Genomic DNA, 22,731 nt, shown 5'->3' with positions numbered 1-22,731 from the left:
CTTATGTAATTATCTCATTTGATCCTCAAAATAACTATGAAGTGGGACTCAAATCCAGGTCTTCTGCCTCAAAGACCTGTGCTCCACCTTCTATACCTTGTTTGCTTAGTATCTGTCCTTACATTCTAAGCCAGCATAATCTCAAACAAGGCAAGATGATCTCTAAATATTCAAAACAGAAAGATATCACTGTTTATTGCTCAGTGTTATAATTTTGGTTTGGTCTTAGGTTTTTCCATCTTCAGTGAAAAATCTGAAATCTAAACCATGGGCAATAAGAGAGGAAAGAAATAACTGTAAGGAGATGTGAGAGGCTTTGCCAGCTCAAGCAATGACAGGTAAATAATGGGAAGAACTGAAATCCCAGGAAGGGGAGGCAGCCTGTAGTGCAAATAACACTAGAGAACCTAGATTCAAATGCCAGCTCTGCCTTTTATTTATTTGCATGGCCCTGACCCAGCCACTTCATCTCTCTGGGCCTCAATTTCCTCATCTGTAAAATGAACAGAAAAGATAATCTCTCAAGGCCCTTCCATCTCGCAAACCTCAAAGGTTGACGTTTTTTGTTTTTTGTTTTTTGTCCTCTCCAGACTTGGGTCCAAGAATACTTCATTTCCTATATGTGACCACTAGGGGCAGCAACCAGAGAGTCCGCAAGCTGCTCTGGGAACAAGGAAGCAAAACCACTGGACGACTTTGAAACCAGAAGGCCAAGGTGAGCGCTTTAGCTTGGGAGTTGCGCGTGCAAAGGTGGCTGCAGCCCCGCCTGCACGCGTCTGAGTGTTCCAGGACTGGCTTATGCTCATTTCCCCCATCTTTGAGTTCTCGTCCTTTTTTTTTAACCTTCCTTCCTCCCTCGATGGCCGGAAGGGAGCCCAGACTGCAGCTTCCGAAACCACGCAGTAGGTACTCTCCCTCCCTTTCCCTGCCGCCCCCGCCGGGAAGCCCCCCGGGAAGCCCCGTTCGCTCGCTGTGGGTCCGCGGGCTAAGAGGACGAGACGGAGATGAGAAGGGATGGGGCTGGAAAGGAAAGCCCATTCTCCAGTCTTCGCACAGCCCTCTCTGCTAATTTCCATTATGCATTATCACTGTGGGGGAACTTAATTAAAGTGGGAGCCATAACTTCGTTAATCACTTTTATGTATGTGTGTACTTAACGTATGCGTATGAACACACACACATATATGTTATCCTTGTTGCACCTTGTTTTAACCAGATACTCAGGGAATTAGGATAGGCTAAATGCACAAGTGATTCCTTTCCATTCCGTCTTCTCCAGCTGATGCCCCTTTCTACCATCTCTGCCTCTCATCGTCAGTCTTTCCCTGGAGAAATTGGTTGCTTCTCTACTGCCTACAAACATGCCCATGGTCTCCCCAGTCCTCAATACAATCTAACTTGATCTGTCCATCCCCACTGGCTGTCATTCTATATCTTTCTTGGGATTTTCTTGGCCAAGGAACTGGAATGGTTTACTATTTCCTTCTCCAGCTCATTTTCCAGAAGAGGAACTGAAGCAAACAGGGTTAAGTGACTTGCCCCAGGGTCGCACGACTAGTAAGTGTCTAAGGCCAAATTTGAACTCAGGAAGATGAACCTTCCTGATTTCAGACCTGGCACTCTATCCACTGCACCATCTAGCTGCCTGTATATGTATATAGAAATATTTAGATATAGAAATAGTATAGAAAGTGAACAAAGTGGAAAAGCCTTCTTATAAATCATGGTAGAAATCTTAGTTCTCTTATTCATCCTCTAGCTTCCTGCTTCCATCAGTAATTCAGTAATGTACCTTTCTAGGTTTAATTAAATTTCTATAAAATGGTAATACATGATCAAACTTGGCAGATTGCTGAAAAACAGACAAACAAAAAAAACCACCTTTCTGGCAGGTGGTTGACTATACCAAACAAATTCACTTTGAAATTTAAGGAACTGGTAGCAGAATTATTTCAAATGCTTTGAGGAAGTAAGGGATACACCAGACAACTTTAGCAATGTAAGCATAGGAAGGCAGCTAGATGCTCCTTGCTATATATTCATCTTAACTGAGCTGCCTATTTCCCCTCTAATTTCCCACCCCATGCCAAACAGCATGAGGAAAAACCTAGAACCTTACCAGTTCCGTAAATATTCAGCCTTATTTAAAAAATGATAAATATTAACTCATACATACAAACAAGCATTTATCATTCCCCCCCATTGATCTATAAAAATAAGTATAGTCAAGCAAAACAAATTGCCACATTGACCATGTCCAAAAACATATCTTCTTCTACGTTTTAAGTCCATCGCATTTTGTCCGAAGGTAGGTAGCATACTTCTTTGGTCCTCTGGAATCATGGTTTGCCATTTCATTTTTTCAGTTCTCAAGTCTTTCAAAGTTTTTTCCTTTGTGTTTTTATATCATATTTATATTATTTTATAAATTTTCTCAGGTCTGATCTCCTCACTCTGTGTCAGTTTAAAGAGTGAGACAGAAGGAAGTAGAGGCCCTTACTGTTGATGGCCTTCTCAAGGAGTTTATCTACAAGGACAAGAAGGATATAGGATGATAGCTAGTGGGGATGGACACAGATCAAGGGAGAGTTTTTTGAAGACTGGGGAGACACGGTCATGTTTGTAGGCAGTAGGGAGGCAACCAATTTCTCCTCGACAGGGAGAGATTCATGATAAATGAGAGAGATATTAGAGGGGGCATCAGCTGGAGAAGTGGAATGGAAGGGAATCACCTGTGCATTTAGATGGATTTGTGTTGTCAAGAACTCTTCACGTGAAAAAGAGAAGAAGGAGATAGTGGGAGAAAGCATCTGAGTGATACAAGATGAGGTTTGGGGGAGAAGAGGGAGCTCTCTGTGAATAGTTTCAGTTTTTTCAGTGAAATATGAGGCTAGATTGAAAGGGTGGGTAGAGGGAGAGGTTTGAGGAAGTATGAAAAGGTTTGTAAAAACTATTAAATATGGGGGCAGCTAGGTGGCCCAGTGGATAGAGCACTAGCCCTGGAGTCAGGAGGACCTGAATTCAAATCCAGTCTCAGACACACATCACTCGATAGCTGTGTGACTCTGGGCAAGTCACTTAACCCCAATTGCCCCCCCCCCCAGCTATTGTAGGAATGGGATAGTGAATCAGTTAGAGAAGTATAAAAGGATTGCCTTTACACAGTGAGGGCCCAGTGGAAGTTATTGAACATAAACCTGTAGTAGACCCAGTCTGCAAAGTTTTGTGATTTTTCTCCAGTTTTGTTCAGCAACTAGCAAAGGCTGTGAATAGTAGGAGTGATACAAGGCTAGGGTTTAGCAGAACAAAATCTTTGATAGGATAAAGGAGCAGAGGCTCATGAGAAAAAAGTAGCAAATAATTGAGCTGGGATTTTAGCCTAGTTCTAATACTTCCAATGCCAGTGTTCTTTCTGTAATGCCAGACTAACTAATAACAGTAAAAATAATAAGAAAGGTACCTTCTGTGGTGATGCATTCCTGCAATCCCTGCTACCAGATAGGCTGAGGTTTGTGGGGTGCATGATCTCTATTGGAGCTTGTGGATTCTGAGCTCCAACAGGGCTAAAGCCAAGCTGGTTTCTGTGCTCAGATACTGATATGGTAAGGCACTGCAGCAGAGGGGTATGAGACCACCTAAGAAAGGGATGAAATGGAGCTTTTTGTATTTGAGACCCATATTTTAAAATCTTTTTTTTATTACTTTATTTTCATGAGATGTTATATTTTCCCCTCTCTACAAACAAGTGGAGCTAGTTTAGAATTATCATCCTTGTTTAATATTGTGGAAAACTTGGTCTGAAAAAGGATAAATGTGACCTGAGAGATAAAGTACTTAATTGAAAATCAACACCTTTAGCTGTTGGCTTCACAGTTGTCTTGATAGGTGATATTCATATTCTGATCCTCAGCTTCCTAAATGCAAACTGAAAGATAGAGCTTTCAAGGGGCAGCTAGGTGTCAACAGAGGATAGAGCACTGGCCCTGGATTCAGGAGGACTTGGGTTCAAATTCGGCCTCAAACACATATTTACTGGCTGTGTGACCCTAGGTAAGTCACTTAACTCCACTGCCTAGCCAAAAATAAATAAATAATAATAATTTTTAAAAAATTACTAACGATAGAGCTTTCACTGATGTAAAAGTCAGTCAGTCAAACATTTATCAAGTACCTATTGTGTGCCAGGCACTGGGCCAGCTCTAGAGATACAAAGAAAGGCAAAGACAACCCCTACTCTCAAGGCCTTCCCAGTCTAATAGGAGAGGCAACATGCAAACAACTATATACAAACTAGTTATATATAGGATAAATTTGAAATAATCAACAAAAGGAAGGTACTAGAATTAAGGGAGAATCCATAAAGGCTTCCTCTAGAAAGTAGAATTTTAGCTAGGACTTGAAGGGATCTAGATAAGGCAGGAGGCAGACATCAGGAGGGAGAGCATTCCAGGAATGAGGGACAGCAGGAAAGTGCCTGGAGTCAGGAGATGAGTGTCTTGTTCATGAAACAGACAGAGAGGCTGGTGTCACAGGATCAGAGAGTAGAGAGAGGAGTTGGGGGAGAGGAGTGATGTAAGGTGTAAGAAAACTAGAAATATGAGGGGTGAGGCAGGTTATAAAGAGCTTTCAATGCCAAACAGAGGATTTTATTTTTTATCCTGAAGGAAGCCACTAGAATTTTTGAGTAGGGAGGGTGATGTGGTCAGACGTGTGCTTTAGGAAGACCACTTTGACAGCTGAGTAGAGAGAGACTTGTAGACCAACACCAAGCTATTCCAGTCTTATAAAGTGCAAGTATGAGTTTGTTAAGGGCCTGCACCAAGATGGTGGCACTGTCAGAGGTGAGAAGGGTTAGTTTATGAGAGATGGTCTGAAGGTAAAATCAGTAGATCTTGGCAACAGATTTGATATGGGGGGGAGGAGGGGTGAGACAGCAGTGAGGTTAGGGTGTATGAGGGAGTGTCATTACATGTGACTATGAGGTTAGGGTACTTAAGGGTGTATCGATATGTATATTGAAGTTCCCCCTTCAATGTGTATGTTTAAGTATATTGAAGAACAGGAGTTGAGGAGGATTGATAAAAGACTGTGAACCTGGCACTGAATTCATTGAGTAAAGACAGGGGAATGTCCTGAAGAATGATAGACACTAGCCTTGGAAGTTTGGTGTATAAATGCTTGTTGAATGAATTAATGGTGCCACCACCATTTATTCTAGTAAGTAGGCTAGAAAATTCTGGAAGATCTGGGTAAAGTTCCCCATATCTGAAACTAGGATTCAATATATACATATTGCTGTATAAATGAAGATAACATTATCTCCACAGGCCAATACAAAACAAACGGATGCTGCCACAGGAATGAGATAAAATGAGAGCCTTTTGAGGAAAAATACCACTAGCACTGCCCCCAGCTTTACTGCTCTGTTTCTTTTACTGTATAAAAGATAAGGAGAGAGATAAAGAACTTAAGTATCCTTGGGGAACTAATTGCTAACATAAAATATGAACGCAGAACTCCAATACAAGAGAGTGTATGATTGAGCTCCACTGAAGAGATTATAAAACATTCTTTAACTAGAATCCTGTTTATTAAGTAGAGTCCTTATGGTTGCTCGGGAATGCAGGAGTTTATTGAATATATAATCAGTTTTGTTGTAATGATTGTTTTGAAAATGTGAATTTGTTCCAACCTGATTGATATATTAGGGAAAGATTTGAGGTTAATGCACTTTTCCTGTTACTCCATCAGGACCAGGAGTTTTTTTCTTTGATAGTTCCTTTCCAGCTAATTCTATTTCCTTTTCTGAAATTGGGTTATTTAAGACTTCTAATTGATGTTCTGATAGTGTAAGTATTGTTTTTGATGGTATTCTGTTTCTTTTGTCTTCTCCATTTGGTGATCATAATAAGTGTGCATAATAGATTTGATTATTTTTGTTTCTTCTGGTTTTGTTGTGATTTCACCCTGCTCATTTGCTATTTTATTGATTTAATTTTCTATCTTCTTTAATCAGATTAGCTAAAGGTTTGTCAATTTTATTATTTTTTTTTAAAGAACCAGCTTTTAGTTTTATATTTCTATGGGTTTTTTGTTTTCCATACATCTTCCTCCTCTAATTTTTAATATCTCCTCTTTTGAGTTTATTTTAGGTTTGTTTCTTTGTTGGCTTTCTATGGTTTTTTTGCCTTGCTAATTTAAAAAGAAATGCATATTGAGTTCATTAATTCTCTTTTTCTATTTTATTAATGTACATTTGTTAGGATATAATTTCTGCTGTCCTGCAGAATCTGGTTTTTTTTTTTTTTTGCAACACAGAATATTTCTGCAGTGCTAAGAGTAATTTCCTCAGTAAATTTTTTTGACGGATAATGGGTGTCAGAGTGTGAGGGCTATTGTTTGTCAGGGTAACTAGTGCAACTTTGCTGCCAGGGCCACGGTCTGCAGTTGGGGAGGGGGTGCTGAGTGAATGAAAATCAGATATTCATGGAGTTGTTCCGTTCTTTTGGGTTCCTGGTGTCAATGGGGATAGATGAAGTTGTTTTATCTTTGGTGCATACTTTCTGTTTTGGGGAGATTTGAGGAGTTGTGTGAATCATAGAACATGACTAGTATTCCATCTTGTTAGTCATATGGCCCAGAAATCAGATTCAGTGATTTCTAAGATTCCTTGAAGCTCTAATATGTCAATGAGGGTTGTTATACATTGAGTAGAGTACAAAGGTAGACTGTAGAATTTTCTCTAGATTTTTTGAAAAGATAGATTCAGTGGTGATAAATGTTTAATAACTGGCTCTCTGAGGGGAAACAATTTACTCAAGACACACTTTTAAATTTAATCTGCATTATTAGCTTTTTCTTCATCACTTAAGACTTATAAATATTCACGAAATCAAGCCCAATTTGTAGTATTTTGCCAATTTTGGAGGTATAAATGCTTACACTGAAAATTTAGTAGTTGGCCCCGGTGAGCTGCTTCCGGCACATCCCTGCATAGATTCTTAGATGACTGGCAGAGTTTAAAGTGTGGGCCTTTTGACTAGCAGCAGGATGGCCCAGATGCACAATGGCTGTCTTTTCCAGCCCTGAGTCTGTGATTCCCTAGTGGCTAGGATGTTTTTGCATTACAAGTCTTTGGCACATCTGGGTTTAGAGTGCAAAGCCCCAAGTCCATTTGTTTATATTCATATATACTAACAGTTAGTGACAACAAAGTCAAAGAAGAGAGCATGGCTTAAAGTCAAGACTACATTATTCAGATCTCTCCATCCCTACCTAGTGACATGCCTGTTCAATTTCTAACTTTTTTTTTTATTGGTATGAGTTGGAATGAGCAAGAACATGGTAAAATACAGCTCAGATGAGTGGTTTAGCAGTTGCAAAAAGCGCTTTGAAGATGTAGGAGTATACAGGTAATTTACTAAATAAATTTGTACTGTATGGTTAAGATATTTTCATGGAATTGCCTGTTTTCCATGGTGGCATTAGTAGTCTAAGCTTCTTCAAATGGAATGAATTGTTCAGGATATGGAGGATAATGTGAAATCACTATCATTCTCTGTTTGCTTGGTTTCTCTCCCCAGAGCCAGATCCGGTTTTCGTTCAAAAATTTGTTTTTTGTGGATTGAAGGAATTTAAGTGCTTTTTAAACTCTGTTCCACCGTGTGACAGAACCCAGCCATATAAATACAGTTCTCGCTGCATTCAAGAACAGTTTTGCAGCCATTACACTGTAATTGTACTGAACATTGTTGTGTAATCTGAAATGGGAATAGCCTGCTCTGGCTTTAGTCTAGCTGCAAAATTAATATTCTAGTGGATTTTGGGGGATGGCGTATCCGGAGGAGGAGAGGTAATTGTAATAACAGCAACTAGCATTTATATAACATTTAAAGTTTTGCAAAGTGCTTTTACAAGCAGCTTATTTGATCCTCATAATAACCCTATAAAGTAGGTGCTATTATCCCTGTTTTACCAATGAAGAGGTTAAATGGCTTGTTCGGGATTACACAAGCAGTAGGTGCCTCAGGTAATCATTTAATTCTTCCCGACTCCCAAGCCTAGCACTCTGTCTACTCTGCCACCTGGCTACCCTATTTCATTTTACTCACCTTGTGCCATTGCCATTAACGTTAACAAGCATTAGAACAAAAATTAGTCCTTTAATCTTTTGGGTTCCAGGGGGAGTATATAGGAAATGTGTTATTATGCTTCTGACTTCTCAGATGTCTGCTGTTAATGAAACTTGCCTGTAACTGTCATGGGCACTGTTAGAGTTAGAAGGGCTTAAGTTTCCACAGGTAGAATAATGCAGAGATTTAAAGAACAAAGGTCCCAGGAAGTGGTACACTGTAGGTGGGCTGGGGTTGACCAATAGGAAGTAAGTGGATTGTTCCAAGAAGACCCCAAAATCAAGACAGGGGTCGAGCCAGCTCAGACCAATTAGGGTCAACCTGAGGACACCTGAAAAATGTTAGTGTGCCTGCTTAATGAACTTCATTACTATTATCTGACACACCCCGCATAAAATTAGAACCTCATTAACGAGTCATGGGACGTATGACCAAGGGAGGGGGAACATACTTGAGCATATCCAGAGGAAACATGTAAGGAAAGGTGTAACCTGGGAAGGGTTGGACCAATCCTGGCCTGGGAGGTTTTGCGCTGAATTCAACTGCATAAAAGCACACTTTCCCTTATACTCAGGGCCCACTCCTCCTGAGGAGAGATGGAGCCCGCTTCTGGCCAGAAACGTCTAAATCCCCTGGACTTTCTTTATAATAAATTTTCTTTATACTAAATTTTTGGTGTCAAACCTATTTCTAACAGGCACCAGCTGCATCACTGAGTAGTCCCCTCAGAAGCAATGATCTGGAAAGTATGACAGTTGAGACTTAAAGATTCCAAATATATATGTGACGATCCAGAGGACACACTGCTCTTCCTTTTCATTTCATATGTGCCAGCCTGCCAAATAAGTGGCAGTTATCAATCAGGATATAAGAAGGTTGGCAGGATTCCCAAAATCCACTTACTAAAATTAAGTTTTTAAATGGGTATAACCCTGTCAAAGAGACAAAAAATAACCCTGTCAAAGGAAAAACAAAACAAAACATAGAAAGGAGAGGTGAGGCTGAGTGCCCTGCATTCCTGTACCTCTTCTGCTATTCTTCTATCTAGACTATCTTCCAAAATCCAACCTAAATAGTTTTCTAGACGATCTGTAGTAAGGATGGAGCAATTGAGTTAAGACCAAAAAACCCATTTCACTTCCACTTTAAATGTGAATCTTGCCTTGCCCTAAAGAGCTATCATGTCTATCTCTGCCCTATCTCCCCCTTAACCCCAACCTTTTCTCCAGGCTGAACATCTCTGGCTGTTTTAACTGATCCTTGTGTAGCATGAATCAAATCATCATACACTTAGAGCTGAAAAGGTCCTTAGGCTAGAAATGTCAGTCATAGCCTCATTGCAGCCTGCAACGCTCCCTAGTGCTGCCTGAAACAGATTAAGATGTAATTAACTGGAAAATAGTCAACAAAATAAATAAAAATATAATAAAACTTAGATAATTTTAATATGTGGTTTTCTAAGTCAATATGTTGCCCACAGAATCCTTATGTATGGTGTAGTGGCCCCCATTTTGATTTGAGTTTCACTTGTATTTTGACATTCACAGATCATTTGTCCTAGTAAGTTATTAATAACACTTTTCCCCCTCTTAGAAACAAAAAATAATACAAGCATTGTAGGGAAAAACAATAGGTAGGAAGATGACTTTTACTTTCTACCTTCATTTGTTACAAACCAGACATTTGGTGCCTGCCTCATTACTTAATGAAGCCTGAGTACTCTGAATAAATATATGGCTTCAAAATATTGTTTCTTCTCATACCATCATTTCTCATACCTCACAACTGGATCAACCACATTTAAATGGAGGATATGAAAAGTAAAATATGAATTTCTAACTCAAATTAAACATGATGTTTCCCTTAATCTCCTTCTACATTAATTCATTTATTCTTATGCAAGTTTTAAGAAGCATTTAGATTTTTAAAAAAAATCAGTCCTGTTACTTCCATTGTTAGAGACTTTAAACTTTAATTATCTTACATTAAAGATAGATGAGAATGAACCACAGAATTATTTTTAATTTAATTTTTAAGTCATATTTGTCACATGTAATTGTAATTGTAATATAATTATTTTTATCTCTCGGCCTTCTGTCTGCTAACATGTTCTTTAGTTTAGTTTTAGGCAACAAGGTGAATCATAGATCAATATCTGGTAATCCAATCCCTCATTTTACATTTGAGGAAATTGAAACCTAGAGAATTAAAGTGAATTGCCCAAGGTTACATCAATAGTAGGTCACAGAGTTGGATTCAAACTCAGATTCTTTGACTCTAATTCCACTGCTTTTTCCACTGTACATGGCATTCATCTGATGAGTCATTTTCAGATGTTAGCTACAAATTCTTCCATTTGGTTTATTAGTAGAGGTTAAAGATTATTTTACTACTGCCACTCTAACCTGGATACTTTGATCATTGAAACAATTTTCTAATTGGTCACCTTCCCCTTTCTCCAAGAAATCCATTCTGTTTAAGTCTAGATTACTCTTAAGACCAATGATTCATTTATGTCACAATCCTGCCCAAAAACCTTTGATGGCATCCAGTGACTTTTGATAAAGTCCAAGTTCTTCTGCCTAACCTTCAAGGCCCCCATAATCTGGAACTCCTATAGCAATCTAGAGACCTCTCATCCCCTACTTCCAGTACAGACATCCTTTGGTCATATTCATTACCCATATACTTTTCTACTTCTGTATGAAATTTATGCAATATTTCATGTAATAGTCCCTAGAGGGGATGAAGGGCGCCTGTCCTATACAGTCTTTAGCTGCTGGTCTTGGAATGAAGAAGGCTTAAACTTGACTCCCACCTCTGATGCTTACTAGCTGAGTGACCTTAAGCCAGTTATATATTCTCTGAGCATCTTCAAAATATAAATAATAATAACTGTAGCACCTCCTTTCCAAGGCTGTTGTAAGATTTAAAACTTAAGGCACTATAAAGTAGCAATAATAATAATAGTAATAATAATAAAATAGGTAGCATTTATATAGCAGTTTAAGAGTTTGCAAAGTGCTTTATATATTTATATATGTCATGTATTTGTATATTACATATTTACATATAATAGAATATATAAGAATTATATAATGTATTATATGATAATATAACATTATATATTTACATATACTACAGGTTATAATTATATATTATATCATATAGCATGCATTATATATATCATTATGCATTTATTACATAGTAATATATTTTATGTTTACATACTGAACAGATTATATATTTATTTTATGTTGTATAGAATATATTATATAGATAGATTATATATATTTATATTTTCTATATCTCATTTGATCCTTAATCATCCTGTGAGGTAGGTGTCATTATCCTCTTTTAATAGATGAGGAAACTGAGGCTGAGAATGGTTACATACATGACTTGCCTATGGGCACAGGCTCAAAATTCTGAAGCAGGATTCAAATTCAGGTCTTCATGTCTCTGAGGCTGGCATTCTATCATACACCCTAATTTCCTTAAATGTATTTGACATTATTATTTATACACCAATGACAGAAGAGATATCAGTTCTCTTGGGAGAAATCTTAGCATGTCATTAGCCTGGTAGTAAATTATAATTTATATCATTACATGCTTCATCATACACTTTTCAGGTATATTCCCTTTATTGAACTGTCTTCTTCTCTGGTGGCTCTTCTAGAAGTAAAACCTAGCAGGGAGAAGATTCAAGAAGAAACAAAGTAATATTGTACATGGGGCTATATCCCATTTCCCGTGCAAATGATAAAGTTAATTTCTTTTCCCTACAAATGCTGTGCTGTGGGTTAGTTCTGCTGACATTTCTACATGACTGCAAATCCTAGCAACCTAGACTGAATAAAGTCAGAATGAACCTAAGCAAGCATCTGCTAAAACTCTGTGTACAGAAGAGTGGCTAGTTCAGAATTCTTCTCTATTCTTTTTCAGTATCTGACCCAAAAGAACATTTTACTAGACTTTTATCTCTAAGCCATTTATTGGCTAGAGAACTCCAGTGTGTCCTACAAAATCCACTTGGTCATTTTCTATTACTGTTATCACATAGCAGTTTTCCATCACCATTTAAGCAGGAACGGGTGCTGTCAAGGGTGAGGTGAAGCTCAAATGAAATAATGCATGTAAAGCATTTTGAAAACCTTAAAGAGCTATATAAATGCCAGTTAATATCATTAATAATAATAGCTATTATTATTAGTATTATCACCAGAATCTGATTTGGTGATTGACTTCATTCACTGAACCTTCTATTGCATTTCTGCTGAGCTCATGCAAAGTTCATAGAGCAATTCACGGGTGTGCTGGTAGATATTTTAAAACTAGGCTCCTAAAAAAGCTATCACCTGTTCTTAAATTTAATCTGCATTGTTAACACTTTTTTTTTTTTGGTGAGGCAGTTGTGGTTAAGTGACTTGCCCACAGTCACACAGCTAGTAAATGTTATGTGTCTGAGGCTGGTATCAACACTTTTAAAGTCTAGAAATCAATAAAGGAATAAATCATTTCATGATTTATGGCTATTGTTGATTTCTAAAGTGTGAGTACTCACATTGAAAATTTAACACTCTCTCAAAGATGGTTAGAGCTGACTGCAGCAAACCCCTGGGTATAGTTCAGATACCTTAAAATGTAAATTTCCAACCTTATTCCATAAGCTGTGGAGTAATTTAATGTGATTTATTCCCAAAAAAGGTATATGTGTGTATACATAAATATTTGTATACATATACATAGCATGAGGTTTTGCTGGATTCGAATTCTGCTTTTGAGATTTATTACCTGTAAAACTTTGGGGTAATCACATAGCCTCCCCAGACATCAATTTCCTTAGCTTTTTAGCATTTTACAATGAGAAGATTAGACTTGGTGACCTCTGTTGTCCCTTCCAACTCTAAATCTATGATCTGACAAACCTCTTTCTATTTTTCCATTTTTTTCCCTTCTTCATATAGTTGGTATCTAATTTACTAGTACCTGCTTCTCATATTCTGACTCACAGCAGGATTGCAAGAGAAGGGATGTATTTGGGAGGGAGGTGCTGTGGCTGCAGCCTACAAATCCATCATGTTGGCTTCCCCACTGAACACTAAGGTAACATCTTCACCCTATAGAGACGTAAGAATATTAGCTGTAGTGTGATCTGGCTACTTGAGGTGCCCCATCAAAGTAAAGAGATGAGAGTGAAGTGAGTAAGTAGTGTTTGCTACTTACTCTGACGCTGTCTGAGTAATCTAAGTTCAGGGCCATTGGTTGAATTTGTGATGTCTTTTTCATTGTCAATACAGGAACTTGACGTAGGAAGTAGAAATGTCTCATTTTTAGTGTAGAATGGAAGTTCAAAATATGTACAATGCTTTTGGAAATAAACCTTAGCATAAATGATGAATACTGTTTCTGTGGCAATATTTTACAAAATAAAACGAAGTTAAGTGTAGTTTAGGCTCTGAGACTAATCTCCTGCACATACTAGCAGGTTGGATTCCCAGATATCAATTGACTATTTTCCCCTTAGTGGTCTTGGGGTAATCCTGAGATGCTGGGGACATCTGTCTAATGTTATTGCTCACAAGTCTTCATCAGCATTCTTAACCTATTATTTTTCATTGATGTCAATTTTCCAGTCAAGGTTAATTAGCTTTTAGTTAAAGGTATTTACTAAGATGTATATTAAGAGCAATTGGTAAAAATATCCCTACAAACTCCATTTGTTGTTGTTGTTCAGTTATGGCCAACTCTTTGTTACCCCATTTGGGGTTTTCTTGGCAAAGATACTGCAGTGGTGTGCCATTTCCCTCTCCAGCTCATTTTACAGATAAGGAAACTGAAGCAAACAGGGTTAAGTGACTTGCCAAGGGTAACATGGTAATATAGTTAGGAAGTGTCTGAAGCCAGATTTGAATTCAGGTCTTCCTGACTCCAGGACCTGCACTCTATCTACTGCACCACCTAGCTGCCCAAACTCCATTCTCTTCCACAAATACATATGGAATCTAAGGGAAATTGGGTTCAAGCTTAGAAAGCACATGTGGCAAAAGAATAACACAACTCCTAGATGTGTTGAAAGTCTTTTATTCCTCTTTGTGGGCTCCTCACAAAGATTTTCTTAGGCATAATATAGCTTTGCGCCGGGATCCCTGTAAAATTCTGAAATTGAACTTCCTTATTGTGTCTAGTTTGTCTTCTGTTCCTAATGTAGACAATGCTGTTAGGCAGTGGTGTTGTGAGGACATTGCTAATACATCCATAGGAAGTTCAGAAGCTTTCAGCTTTTCAAATTTGTAAGATTATCCTCTGGTCAAGGGAGGGAAAGGATGCCCACCCCCACGCCTAACCTCAAGGAATTCCTTTTCAGGGACTTGGATGAAGGTGCTTCTATCAAAGGGCTGGCTTGACACTGAGTGTCAGTGGGTGGAGTCCTGGGTTTCTTTTCTCAACCAAGTCCAGTGCACTTCCAATGTAATGTCATTTAAGTTCATTTTACAGGTTTCACTCCTTCCAGATTGATTAATGAGGTTTTTGCCTGATGTAATACCTTCGATTAATTGATTCAGTATTAGTGTTCTTACCTGACAAAGGTATCAGGGCCAGGACATCTTGTTAGTTAACTTTGAGTGAGATGGAGTAAATGATAAATTGAATCAAATTCCCCCCCTCCCTTGCCTCTCCCTGCTGGGGAGGAGGGTGCCCCACCAAGAAACGTGCGTCCCTGGAGAAATCATTCATTTTGGAAGTAAATCATAAGTGAGTACTATCTTAAGTTAACATCATATATTCATTTTAAGAAAGGATTTTCTTTATTTTTATAAGGACAAAGCCTGGATACTTAATACTTTGAATAAATAGAATGTCATGGAAAATATCAGGATTAAGGGATCTTCAAAAACCTAGTGCTTTAAAAATGCTATGGTAAAACTGTGGTTCTTGCTGCATATTTCTAGTAGAAACTTCCTAATACATTTATGTATAGAATAATCTTCATGGGACAGGTTCTTAGGAAAAGCTAGGCTAGCCCCCATGGCAGGGAACTCTAGTGGATAATATTGCTTTTAGCATCCAAACAATAGAGGTTTAAGAGAGAGAGAGAGAAAGATATGTGTGTGTGTGTGTGTGTGTGTGTGTGTGTGTGTGTGTGTGTGTGTGTGTGTGTATATATATATATATATATATATATATTTTTTTTTTTTTTGCCTTTCATTGTGGAGAGAGTTAAATTGTGCTTGGGGAGCTAATTAAGGAGAATCAAGTGAAAAAACCTACTCAAAACAAATTGTCATTAAAGTACCATTATATAAAACAAATACGACTTAAGAATTTCAAAACTGATCATCAATGTTGCTATTATAGTATAAATTGTTTTCCTGTTTCTGTTTATTTCATCATTGTAAGTGAATCATCTTTTCCCCATTCCACTTTTTTTTGGAACACCATAAACATATAAAGCATCTTATAGATTTTTCAGTGGACCATTATGACACCACCAGCATCTGAGAAGCAAGTTTATTTACTTCTTGTGATCCTGATAAGTTTGTTATACCTCACAGTTCATAATTATAAAGAGCAGTATATGGAAAACATAGCTTTACTGTTTTGTTTTTATTTTAACAGAGTCAAGATGATTTGGCTATGGTGCAACAGAGTACAGGGAGTCCAACATACTTTTGGATTATTGTTTAGAAAAAATTATGCCTCCAAGAAAACCCTTCCAGTACTGACCCTGTTCACAAAGGTAATGCATTTTGGTAGAGATACTAACAGAAAAAATATGGACACATTCTAGAAGGAAAAATTAGAGCATAAAGAAGGAACAGAGTAGAGTAAATTTTTCCCATTCTAAGGTTTTTATATCTTAATTTGCCAGTTAGTATATTAGGAAAAGTTCTTGCTCATATATCTCATGTCCCTCAATTCTGAAAGAGTAAATTCATGAGATTTTGATCCAAATCTCATTTGTGCCAGACTTCTCTCTAATTTTCCCAGAAGTCTTTGTCAAACAATGAGTTCATTGGTAGTAGTCTTTGAGAATATTGAACACTAGGCTACTGAGTAAATACCTTTGCTTTTGTAAATAATCTGCCTAATCTGTTCCACTGACCAACTTTTCTGTTTTACCCAGTGTCAAATAGTTTTGATGATCACTGTTTTGTAGTGTCATTTGATATATGCTACTTCTAGGCTCTTGTTATCTTCTCACTTTTTTTTCCAGTTATTTCTTCTGAGAATCTTGACTTTTTTTTCCCTTCACATGAATTTTGTGATTATTTTTTCTAGATCTTATCAAAATAATATTTTGATTTTTTCAGTCCTGTGCCTATTAAAGTGATAATTTTATAGTTTGGCATAGGAATGAATTAATAAATTAATTTAGGTAGTATTATCATTTTTATTTATCATTTATTATACTTATTATATAAGTTATATGATTAATTTAATATATTATATTATGTTATATATTAATGAGCTATATAATGAGCTGGAGAAGAAAATGGCGAACCACTCTAGTATCTTTGCCAAGAAAACCCCTAATGGAGTCACAAAGAGTTGGTCATAACTGTACAACAAATGGAGTTTGTAGGGCTATTTTTACCTATGCTAATTCTTCAGTTACTTTTTCTTGTTATATTGTTATAGCTAGTATTTCTAGCCCTGTCAAATAATAGTGGTGATAATAAACATCCCTGTTTTACCACTAAACTACTTGAAAATACTTCTATTTTATCACCATTACATGTAATTCTGGCTCTTGGTTTTAAATGGAAAAGATTTACCATAATTGGGCAAAATCCATTTAGTCTTATGTTATTCAATTTTTAAAAAAACAGAAATGGCTGTTGTCATTTTCCAAAAGCTTATGGTGTGTTTTTTTTTTTTGTGAAATCAAATGCACGAGAGAGAGAGATTATGGTTATAATGAGACCCAAAAGAAACTGACATCTTAACTTTCAGTTGGTCCCAATGTATATGTCGCTTCTACACTCAGTTGCAACCTAATTTTCAGCTGAAGTATCCAAAAACTAAAACAAAACATAAAATAAATTTGATAACCCTTAAAAAGAAAAAAAGTACATTCAGCAGTTGGAGACAGAGCTTTCAGGTTTTAAGCGCTGTGCAGTGAAGCCTGAGAGGCAGCTGATGGAGCTGGTTCCAGTGCAAGTAAAGGGATCTATTCTAATGAGAATGGGAAACCTGTATGGTTTCTGACCCAGAGGTTCTATTGCATCCCACTGAGATCAGAGCCAGGAAGATACTGAGGAACTCATACTGGTAGCTCTTTAAAAAGCCTGTACTGTCTTATTATTGCTCTCAGGATTTTCTTCATTGAGGGAGCAGGGGTCAGGGCAGCCTTTTACCACCAAGGAACTGGACAGGTTACATCTTAAGTTCACCCAGAAATGTGATGAATCATTAGACCAGTGGCTTCTGAGGGTATATGCTGTTGGGTTTAATGTTGGGATTCTCTCCATAGCTGAGTTTCCATAAGCTTGGGGAGCTCTCTGGAACTTAAAAAGTCAGCTAAGTCAATTAAAGTCTCCAGATGGAGAGTACCTTTTGTCCGTTTGTGGATGGCTGAGATGAGAACAGTTCCTATTTCATCTAGCTACCAATGGGGATCTGCAAGGGATGTGGTAAAGTTTCTAAAAGAAATGGGTTTGATAGAATTGATCTATCCTTACCCCAACATACACACAGCCTGCCATACCCTATTACCAGACTGCTCCAGGGACAATTAGATCCTACCTTTTAGGTAGAGTCCCACCAAAATAGCTTCAGACTTTAATTCTGGGTCTCCACTTCCACACAAGTAGATAGGTCTAGACAGAAGAGCTAGTGAAATTTCCATAGATTCTTGTGGCCTGAGCAAATATTGTTGTCAGTACAAATAAGCACCCCCCGTTATGTGACAGAGAAAGATGATAGAGGCCATGAGCGAGCTTTGAGTTGTGACTCCTGAAACATGGGATTGGTAAGAAAACAATTGATGGCCAGCATATGAGAATGCTAATAAAACTATATAAGGAAATTCATCGTTAGTGCCATAGGGTACTTCATCACTGTCTAAGACTGAGGCATCTTATAAAGCTCCTTCTCCATTTGGATCATTATGGGGAAATCATGGAGGGAAGGGGTATCATGGACTCTTGAGAGTCATTATCTATATGGGTCATTTCAACAACTCTGCAGGTTACCATAGGTAGAGTCAAATGGAAATCTTTAGTCTCCTGAACCATCCTATGTGATTGACACCAAACAATGTTGGGTCTCCAGGAAGGTGAAAGGTGTTTCTTCTTTAGTTACAGAGATGAAAGAAACTGGAGATTTTGTTATACCAGTTCCTCTTAGAGCAACCCTGTGTTACCTGTGAGGAAGGCAGGTGGCACTTGTCAGCTTACTGTGGATTATAAAGAGCTGAACAGAGCTATCTCTGTAGCTTTCCTGATCTCAGTAATGATGTAGGCAGGAAGCTTACACCCAGCATCAGTGTTATGGGGGGGAAGGGAAGGGAATAAGCATTTATGTGATACCTTCTGTGTGCTAAGTGCTTTTACAAATATCCCATTTGATCCTCACAACAAGCCTGCAAGGTATGTGCTATTATTATCCCATTGTACAATTGAGGAAACTGAGGCAAACAGGTTAAGTCACTTACCCATGGTTACATAGCTACTAAGTATCAAAGAATGGATTTGAACTCAGGTCTTCCTGATTCCAGGCAGTGTTTCACCAGTGGCCTTCTATAGGGTTATTGACCCCACCAATACCTTTCCCCTACCTCTATTCCTGTAACTGAGTTTTCTTTAACCTGCGAAGGAGAGCTAGAGGTGTCAGGCCAACCCCTAGCAGTATCAGTTGATGCAAGTCTTCACTCATTTCTTTGAAACTGTGCCTTTCATCATTTATTATGCCACAATGGCAGCCCAAAACATTCATGTACTGTAATTTGTTCAGCCATTCCCCAATTTATGAGTACCCCGTTAGTTTCCAGTTCTTTGTCACCATAAAAATAGCTGCTATAAATCTTTTTGTACATATAGGTCCTTTCCCTCCCTATTTCATCTCTTTGGGGTATAGCACTAGTAGTGGTATTGTTGGATCAGAGTTTTGTTTTTCTTTTTTCTTTTACAGTAGAGTTAGGTGAAGTCAGGAGATAGAACAGAAAAAATAAATGCTTGTTAATTTTTAAAAATGAAATAAAATAATCTGGAATATACGTAATGTCTAAAAGTAAGTAATTCTGTGTGTAGAAAATAACCTCTGCTTTCGACAAAATGCAATATAAGGCTTTTCACTAGACTGCTATAAATTAATCAATCTTTAAAACAAATTGAATATGAATGACATTCATCCTTAGAAATCATACCAGTTATTTTCATGAGGTCTTTGAAGGGTTTAGGTTCTTCTTAGAAATTATTGTGCATTTCATGCTACAGTGTACGTAAGCTTTATATGTTTTTAGGGAGGGAGAAGAGAGAGATGAGCAGAGATGACAGAGTATGAGAAAGCAATACAGCCCACTTTTCTCCCACAATTATTCCAACATAGATTGAGGAAGTTCAGCAGAATGAATAGGGATCAGCAAATCCAAGGAGAAACCAAAGTGGGTCATTTTCAGGGAGGAGATTGAGCCAGGCAGAGCCTGCAGGACAGGACAGTCTAGAGGCTAGGGCAGTGTACCAGGGCAAAGATCAGTGGCAGATGCAGTGCAGACAGGGCATGAGGATATGTACTATGAAGGGAGCAGAAAGGAGCAAATCTGTGTCTGTATCTTTCTGACCTTGTTCCAGGATAAACTAAAATTCCTGGAAGAAATGAAGTAATCTTTTAGAAATCATAGCTGTAGAGGAAAGAATTAGGGGAAAAAATGAGAGCACTAAAGCAAAGACTTGGCAGAATTAACGGCTTACTAGAAAAGATACTATAGATCCTTATATGCTAGTTACAGAATTCTTGAAAAATTAGAGTGAACCAAACAGATATTGATGATTCCATGAGAGATCAAAAAATATTGAGAAAAAAAATTGAAAAATTGAAAAAAGTAGAAAAAACTGACCTCTTGAAAATTTCGTTAGTAAGGCAATCACAGTAATGAAAGAGGGGACGTGTAAATCTGATAGGTGAATGTAGAGTAGAAGGGGTGATGATAGAAGGCACCATGGCACAGTGAGAAAAGGACTGGATTTTTTGTGTAACAGCTTTATTTTTCTCTTCTGTTTCAGGATCCATGTCCTCTTTGTGATGAAGCAAAAGAAGTCCTCAAGCCGTTAAAAAACAGGGTAATATATGTATATATAAAATATAATATGCTTTTAATGTATACCTTATATGAATTTCTTTCTTTGAAAAAGAACATTAAATAATTCCCCCCTAATTTCCTTTGGTTTTTTTTTATGTATTTTTGATGCTAAATTTCTTAAAATTCATTAAATTTAAGAGTACTAATTTTCTTGTACTATGACTCTTGGTATTAAAAATAAACTAAAATGAACTGTTAGGGGCAATGTTAGTGCTTTTTAAAAATCTTTATCCTTATTGCCTTGATGCCTTTATGTGACAGATCTTTACATTTCCTGAATTTACATTCAGAAACACTCCTGGTTTTCAGGAGATGATCTATTCAGGGCATAGTTTGTTCTGACAGGAAACTATGAGCCCTGCAAATGAATGTGGAACAAGTGAACCAGAAATGTAACTGGTTCAGGGTGAAAATGACCTAGGTGTGGAGATGAAGGACATTTACCAAACTGTGAACCGAAGAAACCACTCAGCATCAGATATGCTGGTAGTAGCTGGCTATCATGCAGTAAGCCATAAAGGTCATTCTTTGTAATTTTCCATTTTTATTTCTTCCAGTTTATTTTGCAAGAGGTGGACATCACTCTTCCAGAGAATTCAGCTTGGTATGATAGATACAAGTTTGACATACCTGTCTTTCATTTGAATGGTCAGTTCTTGATGATGCATAAAGTAAATTTCTCAAAGCTTGAAAAAAATCTGAAGAAACTTGAACAGCAAAATAACTGAAGTTGACTCATACCAAAGTGGTTTTCCCACGTTATGTAAATGTAAAATTCCTCAAGAATGTGACCAGGACTACGTAGTCTTCTAGGAGTGAAATGACCAGGTTTGGCCTCAAAGAAGAGATAAGACAACTCCTCCCACAGCTTTGTAGAAATGGAAGACCATGGATGTGTAAAACTATGTATAATTACAGACTTTTTTGATATGTTGTTTAGTTTTGTGAAACTATTTTTTTCTTTATACTTTTTTAAATAAGGGGTGGCTCTCTGGGATTGGGTGGGGAAGGAATATAGTAGGAAATACAGTTCATATAAAAACAATATATTAAAAACATTTTAAGTTTAGACCACATGCAGATGAATAACCAGAAAGGATCCTAAAACTAGAGGGAAAGATGAGTACTAAACTCTAAAAGAGAGTGCAAGACAAAGGAAAGTGAACCAATGCCAGAAGAAGCATAGAACCCTGTGAAATCCCAAAAGGCAATAAAACAATAAGAAGTTCCAGAATGATTCAAAAAAGAAGTGAAATCCATCAGAAAAGCAAATTTAGGAAGGGGAAAAAGTCAGAATTCATAGTTTTCAGAGCAGAAATAATTAGCCTATTAGAAAAAAGTTAACAAATGATGGCAAGTTTCTCCAGTCCAGCAAAAGAATAACAGATTTGGGATACAAAACAAAACAAAAAAAACCGATGTCGACAGGTATTTGTTAAGAATCAGTTATGTGCCAGGCACTGCACTAAAGCACTAGGGATACAAAGAAAGGCCAAAAAAAAAAATCTAATGGAGGAAGCAACAGTTAAACGACTATGTATAAATAATATGTAAACAGAATAAATTGGAGAGAGTCTTAGTGGGAAGACACTAGAATTAAGGGAGATTGGGAAAGACTTTTCACAGAAGGTAGAATTTTATTGGGACCTGAAGTAAGTCAGGGAAGCCAAGACACAAGAGATAAAGAGAGAGAGAATACCAAGCATGGGAGATGGCCAGTGAAAATTCATAGTCAGGAGATAGTGTCCTATGAGTGTGACAGCAAGGAGGCCAATGTCACTGGATTGAAGAGTACATGGAGGGAGTGTTGAGACTGGAAAGGTAATAAGGGTCCAAGTTATAAGGGGTTTTAAAAGCCAAACAGAATTTCATATTTGATCCTGATAGGGAAGTATTTCAATAGCCCAGGGATGAGGCATTCGGGGCCTGAATCAGGGTGGCGGCAGGGTGGAGAGAGAAGGGGGTGAAAGATGTATATAAAAAATGAAAACGGGGCAGCTAGGTGATGCAGTGGAGAGAGCACCAGCCCTGGAGTCAGGAGGACTTGAGTTCAAATCCGAACTCAGACACTTACTAGCTAGCTGTGTGACTCTGGGCAAGTCACTTAACCCCCATTGCCTCAAAAAAAAAGAAGAAGAAGAAATAACAAAAGCAAAATGGGTAAGACTTGGCAACTGACTGGAGATGGGGAGTGAAAGAGTAAAGAGTCAAGAAGACACCTAGGTCTCAAGCCTGGCTGAGTGGAAGGATGATGGTGCTTTTGACTGTAACAGGAAAATTTGTAAGAGGGGG

At 37.7% G+C, this 22,731-nt stretch overlaps 1 protein-coding gene across 3 annotated transcripts; it reads left to right on the top strand.

Moving 5' to 3' along the window:
• Window positions 1–613: 613 nt before the first annotated feature.
• Window positions 614–21,378, top strand: CUNH5orf63 (chromosome unknown C5orf63 homolog). Of its 3 annotated transcripts, none has more exons than XM_021009621.2 (4): window positions 614–715; window positions 15,756–15,876; window positions 20,363–20,419; window positions 20,997–21,378. In XM_021009621.2, exons 2-4 carry the CDS (start codon window positions 15,763–15,765, stop codon window positions 21,165–21,167), a joined length of 342 nt encoding a protein of 113 aa, XP_020865280.1. In that variant the 5' UTR covers window positions 614–715; window positions 15,756–15,762; the 3' UTR covers window positions 21,168–21,378. The 3 variants fall into 3 exon arrangements, with proteins under 3 accessions (XP_020865280.1, XP_020865267.1, XP_020865273.1); XM_021009608.2 differs by lacking the exon at window positions 614–715 and adding an exon at window positions 723–902; XM_021009614.2 differs by lacking the exon at window positions 614–715 and adding an exon at window positions 777–906.
• The last annotated feature ends 1,353 nt before the right edge of the window (window positions 21,379–22,731 follow it).

The sequence above is a fragment of the Phascolarctos cinereus genome, unplaced genomic scaffold, assembly GCF_003287225.1.
Source record: "Phascolarctos cinereus isolate Bilbo 61053 unplaced genomic scaffold, phaCin_HiC Scaffold_4;HRSCAF=312, whole genome shotgun sequence".
Taxonomy (NCBI): domain Eukaryota; kingdom Metazoa; phylum Chordata; class Mammalia; order Diprotodontia; family Phascolarctidae; genus Phascolarctos; species Phascolarctos cinereus.
Note: the sequence above shows the minus strand (reverse complement) of the source record. Positions and strands in the feature narration are given on the sequence as shown.